A 16185-nucleotide genomic window follows, 5' to 3' on the forward strand; every position below is an offset into this window, starting at 1 on the left:
CAAATGTGAAACTTTGATCTAATTTTTCATCATCCCCATTTTTTTCAAGAGAATCTTCACCTTTATTGCTACTGGGCTCTGTGCTGTCAGTTTCAGGAGCTGGGTCACAAACTGGTACAGAACTTGGTTTAAAGGTGGAATCAAAGGCTGATTCAGAAATTGGTTTATCAGAATTCGGTTCATCAGAAGCCAGATCACTAGAGGCTAGATCACTGAAGGTCAGATTACCAGAGACTGGATTATCAGAGGATGATGATCCAGAGGTCAAATCACCAGATGCTGAATCATCACAGGCCTGATCACTGGAGACTAGGTCACTGGAGATGGGTTCTTTTGAGGTTTGTTCACTTGAGACTGGTTCAGCAGAGACAGGCTCACCAGAGATTGCTTCATCAGAAACCAGATCACCAGAGACGGGGTCACCAGAGACTGTTTCACCAAAGACTGGTTCCCCAGGGACTGGCTCACCAGAAGTAGGAACACCAGAGGTGGGATCCCCAGAGGTGGGATCACCAGAGGGGGTGTCATCAGAGGGGGGATCATCATATGTGGGATCACCAGATGTTGGATTACCAGAGTTTAATAGTAATTCAGAGGCCAGCTCTCCAGAAGCCAAATCTCCGGAGACTGGATCTCCAGTAGTCAGATCACCAACAGCTGGATCACCAGAAGTTGGTTCAGCAGTCAATTTAGAAGCTAATTCAGGAGTTATATTATTGGGAGACAAAGGTTCACTATTTAAATCCTCATCCTGCTTGTTTTTTACATTAACATTTAAGGTACAGGGTGTTTCTTTCCATTCTGATTTAATTTTTTCAGGGTCAAAACAAAGCTCTTCAATGCCATTCACCTCTTCCTTGTCATTAATATAGTCCATATTTTCCAAAGGTGAGGTTGGGTCCAAATCTCCATTTTCATGGTTGCCATTTAACAGCTTGACATCAGTTTTCAACAGTTCTTCTTTGACTTTATATACTGCTTCAAGTTGTTGACGATCACTTACTCTCATTGTTTTACGAGCCTTAAAGACTTTTTTCTGAGGTTCTTCTATACTATCCATTTTGAATCTTTAAAAAGAAAGAGAAGGAGAAAAAGTTTAACAATTAAAACAAGCCACAAATTACAGACTGACCATAAATTGGTCTTACAAGCAAGCAGCATTTCATGTAATTTTAAAATAATGACATATAGAAAGCTTAATAAATCTTTGCTGTGTTAATGTTCACATTTATTGGATTTTTGTAATATAGTTGATAACAGATATAGTATACCGAGGATCAGTTACTAGAAAGTATAGGGAAACAGTGATTAATCTCCAGTTCCCCCATTCTTAGTAAGTTACTGGATTCACACAATTTGGAGAAGTTACATAAAGAAAGCAGGTATGGCATAAAAGCAGATGGAAAAAAAAAAAATAAAAGTATAAGAGAATAAAGCCAGTATGGAAATAGGAAGGAAGTACAGAGATTGGGGGGGGGAGTGTTGGGAGGAACATATAAAGATAAGATTACATTTGCAACTAGGCATATCTAGATTAACAGAACAGTAAATATATAAACAAGAGATTACCATCAAGAAAGTAAAAAGTAAAACACAACTCATACTTTAGGAGGAAATATTTGCACATCATATTTAATAACAATATATATGGTAAGAGATTTATATCTAGAAAATATAAATAGTTATAAGTGAATGAAAATAAAACCCAGTTTTAAAATGAACAAAAGACTGGAACAGAAATTTCTGTAACAGAGATATAAACAAGCCAACAGCCAGTTAGTAATAAACATGAAAAGATGCACATAATCATTAGGCATCAGAGAAATGTAAATCAAAACCACAGTGAGATAACACACCTAACACACCAAGATGATTATAGCAAAAGGTATCAACAAAGATATGGGTAAAATAGAATCCTTTTACAATGCTGATGGAACTGTAAAATAATATAGTTGCTTTATAAAGCTGCTTGTTAGTACTTCAACATGTTAAACATTAATTAATTTTCAATCTTTGTACTTAGGTAATGGGTACACTTAAAGCTATACATTTCCCTCTAGGCACTGCTTTAGCTGCATCTAACATTTTATTGTATCATATTTTCATTACTGTCTGTTAAAATATTTTCAATATTTCAATGTTATTTCTTCTTTCATCTATGAGCTATTTGCAAGTATATTTATACATTATGACCATGTAAAACTCACTAAAAATATGTAAAGGTGGTTTCATAATTAAAAAACAAAAAATATAGGTAACAAGTGAGTCATGAAGCATTATAGCTTTATATCAGGTCTAAACAACATATTCACTTGATAAAAATATATTAGTGATCTAAGCCCCAATACCTCAGAATGCGACCTTAGTTGTACAGGGTCGGTCTCAACAGAGGCAATCAGGTTAAAATAAAGTCATTAGGGTGAGCCCTAATCCAGTATGATTGGAGTCTTTTTAAAAAGGGAAAAATTTGGATACAAACATACATATAGGGAGAAAACCGTGTTAAGACTGTAGTTAAGCTGTTAAATGTGAAACAAATACTTCCCTAACATGGCCCTGCCATCCCCTTGATTTTGAACCCCTTGATTTTGAGCCTCCAGAGCCAACAATAAGTTTTCGATACTTAAGATAAAAAATTCTAGCAATGCAATTCATCTCATGAACAGAAGAGGTTAAAAAAAAAAAAGAATAGTCTCAACAGATAAAAAATATTCATTTGACAAAATTTAACAATGATTCATAATTAAACTCTCAGAAAACTATAGTTAATCATGTTTAATGTTTAAATAAGATCAGAACCAAGACAATATCAGCACTTCTATGTTAACATCTGGTCAGTACATTATGACAAGCAAAAGAGAGCATGGTTCTGGTCCTGGAGAAAGACAATGTTACTAGACTATAGTGGAATAAAACAAAAGTCCTTTAAGACTAAGACGTACAAGAGAGCAGACAATATTGCTCTTACATTTGGATGTTCACTGACCATTACCATTATCAGTGGGAATGATGGTAGGAAATACTTGTTTAGATTTGCTTAGAGTGGAGAATGAAAAAAAGGAGTCTCTGATGTCTGAGAACCTCATATGAGATTTACAGGTAAGCTTCAATGTTATTATACACTTACTTGATACCTACTGCTAAGCCACATTCTTCTTCTGTTGGACATAAAACCACTTCAATATTCCAATTAGGTTAAGGTCCCTGTGTAACCCATAAAGTACCAAACATCTCTCTCTCTAAGTGAGTAATGTTAATTTTTTCATCATTTGCAGCTTTACTTGCAGTCTGTTCTCCTTATAGGTAAGTTATCGTGATACCAAAACTGAGAATTGCCCCCACCTTCTGACAGAACCCAGTCTGGACTAAGCTCTACTTCTTCAAACCTTCCTCCAAAAAGCTTAACCTATAACTAGAACTATAACCAAATCCGGTAACAGCTTTTTTCCTAACATCCTTTTACTGACTGTCTCACAGTTTTGCATGGTCTTTTCCCTCCTTACAACAAATAACGCAAATCCAACTTATTCATACAGCGTGTTCCTGGTGTTTCACTGTTCCTTTCAATGAAAGCCATAAAACAATGGCTCTGCCTATTTATTTGCTCCAGGTCCACACCACTTTGCCACAGTACATCTAGACTGGGGGACTTTTTGTATTAATATTCTCACCATAAGCCAGTTACTTATATTTCTTAGCTTCTTAGCCTTTTAATTTAAATTATGGAACTCGGGCCTCCCCTGGTGGCGCAGAGGTTGAGCGCTGGGTTGCGAGGCTGCCCACAGCCTCTGCAGCTTCGATCCCCAGCCACGGGCAAGGGTCCCACCAAAAAAAATAAATAAATAAATTATGGAACTCAGTAAGACTACATATAAAAAATAGTTTTCAAGTGATAAGAAACTTCAATGCAAAATTATCATTGTTACCACTGCACTGCCAATGAAGTCTAAATTTAAACTCAAACTTCCATTCCTCTCCCCACTTCCACCCCCACCCATTCCAAACTCATGCGAACAAAAATGTTTAACAAAGACTACAAATTTTGTAGTCACTTTTCCCTGCTGACTCTAAAATTACAAAATAATTAAATTTATAATGTAAGGGGTATGGTCATCCTTTCAATATTTTCAAATACTTAACTAATTCTTTTGTAAATTCAAATAGTCACATTTCTCAGCTATTATATGAATAGCTGACATAACTAACAGGTGCACAAAGTACTTCATGAATAAAAGCGTTCTCTAATAATTTTTAGTAATCTAATTAAGAACATGAATTCTGCAGGCAGAAACATGGATTTGAAAAAGAACTCTCTCACGTACTTACTATGTAACTCAGAGTAACTAACTTATCTAACATTTCAATGTCTGGATTCAGTTACTTTAAAAAAGGGAGTATCAGTAACTGTCACATAAATTATAGTATTATTAAGAGATTCTATACATTAAGCACTTAGAAAATAACAAAGACTCAATAAAGGTTATCATCGTTAATTGTCCACATATATTCAGAATGTTTTTAGGCTTAACCTACAGAATCAAAGACAAGTTTCCCCTAAGTTTGTTATTTTGTATACAAATTAGAAAATTCAAAATCCAAGTGTCACATTTGAAGCTGTATTTCTACCATCTAGTAACATAATAAAAATATAATCCAAGCAAGCTGATTTTATTAACAGAATTGCCATTCTATTCAATAATTAAATAAAGAACAGCACAAAGAATTTCTGAATAGCTACCATCTATACCCACAAGGGAGCACACTACAGCCATTTACTAGATCCTTTATGGGTTCTAAGTATAATAAAAACAGACAAAGCAATAAGGAAGTAAGCATGAAGAACCAGTTCAAACTAGTTTAGCCATATCTGTGCAAACCAATCAGCATTAAGTTTTTAAAAATCTATTTTGCATAAGCAAAGTATATTTAAGAAAGATACACATTAAAAATGGGTGTGTTACCTGCAACCAAGTCTTCATGGCTGTATTACCGGAACAAAATATCTCTAAGGATCAGTTTAAATACGTCATCTGGAACTGAGATGCCATTCACAAAACTATTCTACCAAAGAAATACTATTTTTTCAGATGGCAACACTAGAATCATAAAGGTCTCACATGACTAAAACTCATTTTCACAGGAAAAAGCATTTATATTGTACTGCAGAAAATGTCTGCCATATCTAGACGTAAATCTGTAAAACATGAACTAGTTTCTCCTGAAAAACATTTTTTCATGAGGAAGATAGTAAAAAAATAAATAAATAAATAAAAAATAAAAGGTCTTTACCTTCCTACTCTGTACATTCACATTCAAAAACTGGGGAAGTCCCATCACTAATAAAATCATTTTCTACAGTACTAACAGAATTTCACCTCTAGCAAAATAATTTATATTTAAATAACCAAGAAGGATGTGTTACCTGTAAACAAGTCTCTATGGCAGGGGGGAGAATTTTTTTTTTCTTTAAATTTTTGGTTAATTACTTTTTAGTAAAGCCCAACAAGCCTCCTCCTCTTTATGTGAAAACATTATTTTCTTCTTTGTTTCATACCCCTCCACCCATTCTTTTCACTCTTCTTTCTAGCAGAGATCATAGCTATGAAACAACAAAGAGAAGTATTACCAAAAGCTGTAATGTCTTAGCCTACAATCGCCTGCTCAAAAAGCTAAGAATTTAAGTGGCTGTTCAAGAGCTACTCACAAACTCAGCCAATCAGTAACCAGCATTCTGATTCCTGCCCAGCAACAGGAAACAGACAATAAGGTCAGAGAAACAGCTAAAACCTGGGTCCACAAAACTTCATTGAGGTTCTTTGTCTGACAAAAGTAATCTAGAACATAATTACATAAAATCCTAAATCCATATAAAAAGCATTAAATATAGCACATAGATAAATGAAATTTATACCTTTCATGCAATTTTGTCTTCATTTAAATGTTCATGAACATTTCCATAAATATAAATCAATTTTTTTCCTGGGGAATCAGTCAAACATGGACAAAATATAACAAGTTCGTAACTTTTCTACACAATTGATTGGAATCCTGCAAAATTCAAACAAGTTTCTTTTAAAAGGTCCATAGTCTTCAACATCTATTAAACAGCTATATAGCTATGAAACTAAAACTCTGAGGAAATCCATTTTCCATCCATCTGTAACTATTGTCACAGATTTTTTTTAATTAAAAAAAATTAACAATTCTGGACCCATAGGTATAATAACCATGTATGGCATTATTGAGTATTTTACTGTCTACTGCACTGAAGTGACTTAGTTTAATACATTTAATGAAATTAAGATGTGTGATTCTTGACAACCTATATTAAGTGTTGTAAGTACCATTATTACAACTTTTTCTCCTTAACTGCCTTTCACAGCAGGTTACAAAAAGCTCTATGAGCTCTCCCCTTTAGAAGCAATAAAGCAAATGTGTAAATATTTGTGTAAACAGAAGGGAAATTTTTTATATTATAACATTCTACAGTCTCATAAATGCAAAATTATAAAACAGAGACTCTATCATCTGTATATTATTTTCTCTGAAATTCAATACCTATCAAATTTTCTTAGGAAACAAGTTTTAGAAATAAATCTTGTTTTTTCCTTCAGTTACAGATAAATCTTGTAATTTTAAAACATAACTTAAAGGGAGCTTGCTGCAGCCATACTCTTATTAGCTTATACAATCTACCCATAGGAAAAATAAATCAGCAGCAGTTTCAGCGCTTCAGTTTTGTGAGAGAACTGAAATTCACTGTCTGATTGGCTCAAAGCTCTGGTTGCCTAAACCCAATCAGACACCAGCATGACAAATCTTGCCCAGCAACAAGGGAAGCAGATGAGGGCAAGTGTTCTATCAAGAATCCAACCTTGTGAATGCAAATGAAACACATTCAAAACATACCCCCACACCCAGCATCTTTGTTCAAATAATAGATCTATAGTAGGGCTTTTCTAATTAAATAAATAAGGATCTTTACTACAGCATTCCTAAAACAGTCGTAACAAAATAACAAGAAGTACCAGGATGGCTGGGTCAAACACATACACAAACACTGTATTAATTCAAAGTTATGGATACCTAATGAAATATGCTTAAAAGTAAAATAACAAAAACTTGCAAATGTTACGCAAAGCCTCTTAAGTAGACTGCAATTAGTCTAACAGTCATTATTCTGTATAAAGGGATGCTGAAATTATATTCAAACTTGTATTTTTAGTAAAAGTCTTAACTACTGCATGGTCAACAGGCCTGAGCAATAATGGCCTACTCTTACATTATCACTTTATATTGATTTCTAGACCCTTTAGAAATAAACTCCGCTTAGTGGATTCTTCCAGGACACTAATCTCAGTGGAGAGCTGTGTGATTTTATTTTGTACTCCTGAATTGTACTCAACAATTCTGCAATAGGATAAGGAGTCAGATCATAACCAGTGTACTGCACCAAAAATGTTAATAGTCTCCTTTACTGTTTACCATTAAACACTGGAAAACTTGATAATGCACTTCCACATTTATCTGCTCAAATTTAGTGTACATGTTTTCTAAATTGTGATATTAAACACTAAATACTTTGTCATTTCAGTTAATAATTATTTTTCTAAAAATTAGGTAAAACATCATTTCTACTTAACCTCTCAAAAAATCTGACACAGTTTTTCATCATGTTTCTATATTCCCTTGCTTTCTAGAAGTTCTCTTTTCCAGGCACTTAAAAACACTGGCAGTACTTGAGGATCTAGACCTGCTATAGTTCACAGTTCTTCAATTCCACTAAACTATTGTTCTTTCAATTGCATGCAAGCATGTATGTTAGTAGTTAACCTACCATCTTTAAAAATTTATACATTGACAAAACTTGCTCTTTATCAATCCAAATTCAGTAAAATACTGAATTTGACACCTCAGCAAATAATCCCTTCTGCCTGTCATCAGAAATTAGCTGAAATATCAAAATGTGGAATGGAATATCTTCTAATTTTTTTTAAGTAACCAGCAACAAAGGAAATAGGAAGTATGCCTTACCAAAAATTCCACAAACAAAAGCAGGAGCAAATCATGCTCCTCTGATTTCAGTTACATCAAAACCACAATGATCACTAACTTCTTGCACTTACTATGTTAGTAGAAAATTCTAGTAAAGTCTACATGAAAAATAAATAACTTAAACCCACTTCTCTAAATATATTTTTGGTATTATTCTGTTATATAGGCAAATTAAAACCGATGACCTGATCTAATAAATGCCATTTACTTATCAAATTGCATCCCCTTTGGAAAACTGGCCAGTTATCTGTCAGGATCCTATCATCCCGTATTTGTCCCACTCACCAAACTATCACCACCTATATATATAGACAGATATGAAGTTAAAGAAGGCATGTGTTTATTTCCTCAAGAATTTTAAGAAACTCTTGTCCAAATTATTTTTCACATTTTACTTAGGTGACGGAAAACACCCAGAATGATACATGAAAAACTAAAAGATGTAAGTCTTTCAAATGCCAGGAAATAGCTCTACATTTATTATAGACCAGAGAAGAGTGTAAAGATTATTTTCTGTATTCCAGCTTTCCCTAATGGAAGTAGTTATACAGTAAAAATAACAAAACCTCAAAATGTTACTAACAACATTCCTTTAAGGGAGAAAAGGGAGCTGACACTTATCAAGGGACAATAATATGACAGATAATATACCAAGGCATAGTCTTATCTCTTTATTTAAATGACACTTTGTATAAATTCAACTTTACATATGATCTGAATGAATACATCAATAACCATGTTAGCATGTATCTATCACACAGTCAGTAATTTTAACTTGGCAATACCAAACAGACAACCCAATTCAGCATGGAGTTGTTTCCCTTCGCATAGGCACTTCATTAAGCATTTCATCCTATAACTCTTGCTACCATGGGGTGTTCTGTTTTACCAGAATATCAAGTAAAAACTATATGGTATTTGCCACAATATTCCTCTCTATCTGTTTGAAAATGGAAAAGTCCTTTTATATAAATGCCAAGGCCTAGCCACATAGTAAATGAGATCTGATAGTAAGCTCAATTTCACCAGTCTAAACACTGATATATATACATAAATAAAGCTGCAATATTATCAGCAGGTTCCTACATACTTAATTATATTTTAAAAAACAATTTATCTGTAAATCATCTTAACAAATAACAGAACTCACTCAAACTAGAAGGGAATTTCCTCAATCTAATAAAAGGCATCTAAGAAAAACCCACACCTAATATCATACTAAATCATACCTAATAGTGAAAGACAGAAAGCTTTAGGCCTAAGATGAGGAACAAGACAAAATAGTTTTTGTTCACTGAAACTATATTTGCAGATGGCCAAATTTGCATCTAGAAATCGAAGAAATCCACTAAAAATTAATAGAACTAGTAAATGAGTTTAGAAAATTGAAGATACAAAATTAATTCGTCTACATACTTGCAATGAACAATATAAAAATAAAGAAGATAATTCCATTCACAACAGCATCAAGAATAATAAATTTAACAAAAATAATTACAAAATTTAACACTCTAAAAACCGTAAAATATTGCTGAAGAAACTAAAAAAGACTGAAATAAACAGAAAGAAATCCCAAATTCTTGAATCAAAATGCTTAATTATAAGATGGGAGTACTTTCAAAATTGAACTTAATTCAAGACAATCCCAGCTATGGTCTTTGCAGAAATTAGCAAGATAATTCCAAAATTCACATGAAAATGCAAGGGACCCAAAATAGCCAAAACAATCTTGGAAAAGAAAAACACTGAATAGCTCATACTTCGCTTTTTCAAAATTTCCTATAAAGTTATGGTAATCCTCACAGTATGGTACAACCAGTGAAAGGATAGATACACTGATCAATGACTAGACAGCCACATGCAGAGAATTAAGTTTGGACCCCTATCTTATACCATATATAAAAATTAACTCCAAATGGATGAAAGACCTAAATGTTAAGAGCTAAGACTTTAAAATTTTAAAAGAAAACAGGTATAAATCTGCATGGCAATGGTTAGAATAGGCAATGGTTTCTTATATGTGACCCAAAAAGAAAAAGAAACTAAAGAAAAAAATAGATTAATTGGACTTCATCAAATTGAAACAGGGCTTGCAAAGAACACCTACTATAAAGGGAAAAAACAACTCACACAATGGTAGGAAACATTTGCAAATAATGTACCTGGTAAGAGACTTATATCTACTAGATATACAAAAACTGTTGCAACTCATTTAAAAAAAATCTTAACTTAAAAATGGGTAAAGAACATGAATACATTTCCCCCAAAATAAACCAATAAAGAAAAAATATGAAAAGATGTTCAACATCATTAGTCATCAGCAAAAGGCAAATCAAAACGGTGGCCAAACACTTTACATACACCAGGATGGCTAAAGAAAAAACCAGAAAATGGTAGTAAAGATGCAGAGAAACCGGAACCCTCATATAGTACTAGTGAGACTGTAAAATGGGGCACTTGCTTTGGACAAGTCTGGCAGTGCACCAACATATTCAACGTAAGAACTTCCTTAAGACATAGCAATTCCATGCTTAGGTATACACTGTGCAAAATAAAAACATGTCCATGCAAAAAATTGCATGCAAATATTCACAGAATCACTGTTCATAATAGCCAAATAGTGAAAACAAACCAAATGTCCAGCAACTGAAAAATGGAAAAACAAAATGTGGTATATCCATACACTAGAATTTCATTTGGTCATAAAATAATGAAATACCGATGAAGCTGGTAGCTTGAAACATGCTAAAAGTAAAGAAGTCCATCACAAAAGACCACATAATAAATTAACCCATTTATATATGTACAAAGTAGGCAAATCCATAAAAGTACAAAGCAGATTTATGGTTGTCTAGGATCAGGAATTGGAGAAGAAATGAGAGGATGCTAAAGAATAGAGTTTCTGTATGATTGTGGTGATGGATTCTAACTGTAAATATTTTAAGAACCACTAAGTGGTAAATCTTAAACAGGTGAACTGGGCAATATGTGAATTATATCTCAAAAACTTGTCACTTAACAAACAGAAATACGAATATTTCATTTTTCCTTTCTTTGTTTTTTACCTAAGCCCCCTTCATTGAGTCACACTTTCAACATGAACAAAACAGCTATCTGCTAAGAGAGCTGAGTGATGGGTCATAGTTAGGGAGTATATATCCTAGGTCAACAAGTATATCTGTAAACATCTTGGTGATAAATGTGATATATAAAATAAAGGCAGCCTTGTTGTCTTATATGTTTATTCCCTGCTCTAAGTGAGACATTTCTATAGTATGCGTATTTCACAACACGCAGTAACAGGTACAGTGTAGATGAACATTCTATGCACATATACTGTCTTCTTTGGAGATGCGGAAAAATGGAATTAACTTTTACCAGAAAAACTAGAAGGTCTTAAGTGAAATAGAAGCATTCTCTTCTATTATGAAATGACACTATAATTAAGAGACCTTAATGCAATTAAGGTTGAGAAATGTATTGTAAAATGAGGTATACTTACTGAACTTTCTGAAGCTACAAACAGCACTGTCACATTTAATTAATATTATCTTTATTCAATATGATCTTGTCACCATTTACTGCATCACCAGTACTACACATGTATCTTTTTTATAAAAAAATTATGTTTCTGTATTTCCGTGTTTTTAATGAAATACTTTGCATATTCTCATCATATACTAAGTATTAGATTAATGCACTTTAAGTGTCCAAAGTTTTGTTGTCAATAAAATTCTTAAAAATAAGCTGATATTAGGATGTTCTTCAGAGGTCATTTAACAAAAGAAGAAAAAACAAGTACTCTGCCATAATATAAATGAGCTAAATAAACAGTGTCAGGTACACAGGATATACTTAGTAAAGAAAGGCTTAAAAAATGATGTGCCTATACACAAAACTTATACCTAAAATAATTCTTAAATGAAAAAACCAAGTTATTCTTCTAGGAAGCAAAGATAACAATCTAGAACATTTATAATAGAACTGTAACACATGCTCAAGTAGAGCAGCTTTACATACAGAGGACCACCTTTCTCTGGGGAAGCAGGTTGCTTATTTTATAACAAAAAAGTAAAAATATATACCCCCTTAACATAATGTTGCTCTGACAGAGTGCAACATATAGCACCATTAAAATTAATCAAATCTGACACAAGAGGCCTTTTACAAGCCATATGAAACTTATTTAGTTTGATTTCCTATTGCAAAAAATAAAACACCTTTCTGAAAGCAACCTACTTTTGCTTAGTCCTACGTAATGATGAAAATCTTCTTTAAAAATAATAAACATACCCCAAAGGGAGCCCCCTGCAGCCATCTTTTCAGTTCTCTCACAGCAACTGAAACTGAAATACAATTTGCATAGTCACTGTGGTTGGTTAAAGCAAGCAGGCTCATGCAACCAATCAGAAAGCTAAAAATTGGGCAACCATGAAAGGAGAAACTTTAAATCTGCCTGGCAACAGTCTAATAATAGAAAAAATATGCTAGTATGAATCCCAGAATAGATATGAATATCACAGCAAAACTACCAGCAAAAGTACTTTGTTTACTTTGAGGGGGGAAAAAAAATCTTCCTTACATTTCATCATCTAAAATAATAACCTGGCACCTTTTCTTACTAGATGGGAATTGGAGAAAAATGAACACTAAGCTAAATAAATGGACCACTTTCAGGTGACATTCCAGTGTGCGTTTTACTTGAGATATATATATATATATATATATATAGGTGGATGTGCTTTTAATAAAGAAGCACTTTAATTGCAGTTCTAATACATTAAAGGCTCTCTAAAATCTCTCAAAATTTGATCAGCAATGTGTTTTTCCCTAGCACTTTCTCCCTGCAATTATTTGGGGATCTGAGTTTGGGGTCAAAGATGGCTTACTGTGTATTACAAAAATTAGTTATCAGAGCAGATCTCTAAGTAGGTTGAGTTTATGGCTTATTCATTTTTAACACAAACATGTTCCAACATTCAGCAGTATCCTCCACACAGGAGGCATTTACTAATTGTTTTCTCAATCAAATTAATCACTGTCAGTGAGAAAAACAAGTCATCTTATTGTTCATGTCAAATAACAGTTAAACATGTTAAATATAATCTGTACAATGCTGTTATTTTTAATTTTCACTTTTGACTAAAGTAGGATAATGTTAAATTTGACAACTGATGTATTTTATTGTTACCAAGATAAAAGAATGTATCTCATCATTCTAACTTTCCAACCTAACAATATTTAATTTACATGTTTCTTTGCACATTACCTAAATTCCTGGAGATTTTAATTCCTAAAGATGGCAAACAATATGCAGTCTAATGTAACAACTATGAAGAAGACTAAAGGCTAGTAGGAAATGACAAAATCCAAGAAGGAAAAGGAAATCGGGAGAAAAACATTAATTTCCAAGAATTTAAATTATAGCTGCTGACAGCCAAGCCATGTCAAAACAAATATATTTATCAAAGTACATGTTCCATGCACTTCTTACATCAAATCCCCTATCAATTTTTTTTTTTATGAAATGGTAAATTGTTTTTTTAAGTATTTTCTTTAGTCACTATCTGCTATACAAAATGCAAAATGGACACATACTTGAGTCCATTTCTTAATCATGAATAAAGTGTAGGGTTAAACAATACCTTCAAAATATATAGGGATACATAACAGTTTTAAGTAACAAAAAGAGTGCTACTGAAGGATGGAGAAAAACAAAATGAGTAATATATCATTTTATTAATATGCTCTTTCAATCTAATCAATTAAGAAGATATTTTAAAATTAAGTTGAACCAAGTTTTTAAAAGCATAAACACTTATTTTAAAACTGGTCTAGATGGAAAGTAACTTAGTTTATTTTCTTATTTATTTTTCTTAATGTATTCATACATGACTTAGATACACAATCTAAAACTGTACTGATATTGTTCATTTATCTGGACAAATGAACGTGATCCTCATCACAAAGCAAAGCAATATAAATGGATCTCTGAGCTTCAATTCGTGAGGGAGATATGAAAAATGGCTCAAAAATTGAAAACAAGGCAAAACTAGTGGGAAAAAAATATTTGACAATTCCAGATATGTAAGTCAAATATCACTTTAAATATTAAAACCTATTTTCTTTAAAATAGGTTTTATTATTTAAAGGAGTTATAACTTTCTAAGAGTTAGTACTTATACTGGCCAGTTTTATTTCAAGAGAACAGAAAAAGCTTGATGTATGTAGAATATTATACAAAATAATACATCCTATCACATACTATGTGTAAGGAAAGGTAGGTGGGGAGGAGTGGTACTGAAAAGTCAGCAGCACTTTAGCTACAATTAGTAAGGCAATTACAATGCCCCTAAGAAGTTTAGCTCCAGAAACTTGACCCTGCATCTCTCTACTTCCTCACCACCCATTCCTCACTCTCCAGCTCCAAAGGCCCCAAGAGAGTTTAAAATGTCAGCTGAGTGACATATTCTGTGGCCCCAGTCTATGTGTACAGAGGTCTAATTGTAATAACAAACATAACTAAAGAACCCTAATCTTTCAAATGCCAGAGGAAATTAAAATTTCTCTTTGTACCTCTTATTTTCCTCTTCTATAACAAAGCAACATTGCTGGCATACTACCCCTCTTAGTAGATGTAATTAAAACTCCATTTAACAACTTTTTTGGCTATTCCTATTTACAAATCTATCTTTCTTCAGTTAGAAATTAAGTGGGACAGTTACACTTTTGATAGCAAGATCTCTCCCAAGCATACAATTCAGAAGGGACTAGAACTTCCCTGAGGAGCCAAGTAAGAAAAATTACATTTACATTCTAAAATTTTTCTGGCACACAATGTCTAAGAATGTAATCTACTTGTTTCTAGCAAATGTTCCTAAGAAGCTTGCTTTCACATAGGTCGGCTGTCAAATGCTATTATCAAAAGTTGATGGTGTAGTTTAAGGAAGTACAAAGCTCTTTTATCCAAAATCAAGAACTACCATGTTGTATTATCTTTTAGAACGGAAAAAAATCTGCACAGATTTGACCAAAAAACACTACTCTTTGAAACTTTGAACCTCTCTCCTAATTATACTGAAAGCCAAACTGCTCCACCCATATTGGAAACATACTGACTGATAACTACAAATACATTGAGATCTCATGTTCCTCTGTTTTCATATAAACCTATTTATGTTAGCAGTTTGTTAGTGAATTCAGTTGTACATCTTTATTACAAATTATATAATACAACTATAATTTGTGTATACCGATGAAATATGAGTGCAAAAAAAAAGCTGCTAGAAATTAGATATACGTGCCTATAAAACAGAACAATGCAGAAAATACATAGATTGGAAAGGTATGGTTTAGGTAAACCCTTTAAAATCTTTAGGACTAAAGGTTTCCATCTGGAATAAAAGGAAAATAAATCAGAAGACCTAAAAGGATCCTTTAAGTTCTGATTCTTACATTAAATTTCCCTCCAAAATGCATTTCTCTACCAAGGAATGGTAAAGAGTTGCTTTATTTATATATACAATATTTACCGAATGCCTACATGGTCACTATTACAGGACAATTTTTAAGACACTCTAAAGAAACAATGTGATTCAGAGTTCAAAAAATAACCTAAGGAAAGCATAAAAAAATTAACAAGATTAAAACAGTACTGCATGTAAGTTTTAATATAAATGTGGAAAAAAATAGGCAGAATACTGTATGTGGATATTTTTATACATGCATGATCATGAAAATAAGAATTTTCTGTTTTCTATTAACTGCTACTTCTTCAATATATATAAGCAATATAGACTAGTTAATCTTAATAATCAAAAACATGCTTTCAAATGCATAATTACAAACAAGACCTCTAAGGAGTCCGCATTGTCTTTCTAATAGGGTTAGTACTCCCCATTTTTATAAGCTAGTTTTCTGAAAACTGACTCTGCATAACGAATTGCTCAAAAGCAAATAAGAGGGAGGAAGAAAGAAAATGCCTTTTCCCAATCTCAATTTCAACTACACTTCTGCTCATAACCCTATTTATAATTCAGTTATACCCACAAGACTTCACAAGTAGTTGCTAAGCAACAGCAACATGCTGAGTTCAGGGCTATTGGAAATCTGGCTCTCTGCCACATGAAA

General features: G+C 32.9%; 1 protein-coding gene across 1 annotated transcript in view; it reads right to left on the minus strand.

The window, feature by feature from the left end:
• ATF7IP (activating transcription factor 7 interacting protein) overlaps window positions 1-16185 on the minus strand; it is a 117003-nt gene that overhangs the window by 64502 nt on the left and 36316 nt on the right. Inside the window, 1 exon segment of the mRNA XM_054696431.1 lies at window positions 1-1067. Within this exon segment, the coding sequence (XP_054552406.1) occupies window positions 1-1060 (1060 nt within the window). The 5' untranslated portion in view covers window positions 1061-1067.

The sequence above is a fragment of the Talpa occidentalis genome, unplaced genomic scaffold, assembly GCF_014898055.3.
Source record: "Talpa occidentalis isolate TD23 unplaced genomic scaffold, MPIMG_talOcc4v2.1 talOcc4.16, whole genome shotgun sequence".
Classification (NCBI taxonomy): Eukaryota; Metazoa; Chordata; class Mammalia; order Eulipotyphla; family Talpidae; genus Talpa; species Talpa occidentalis.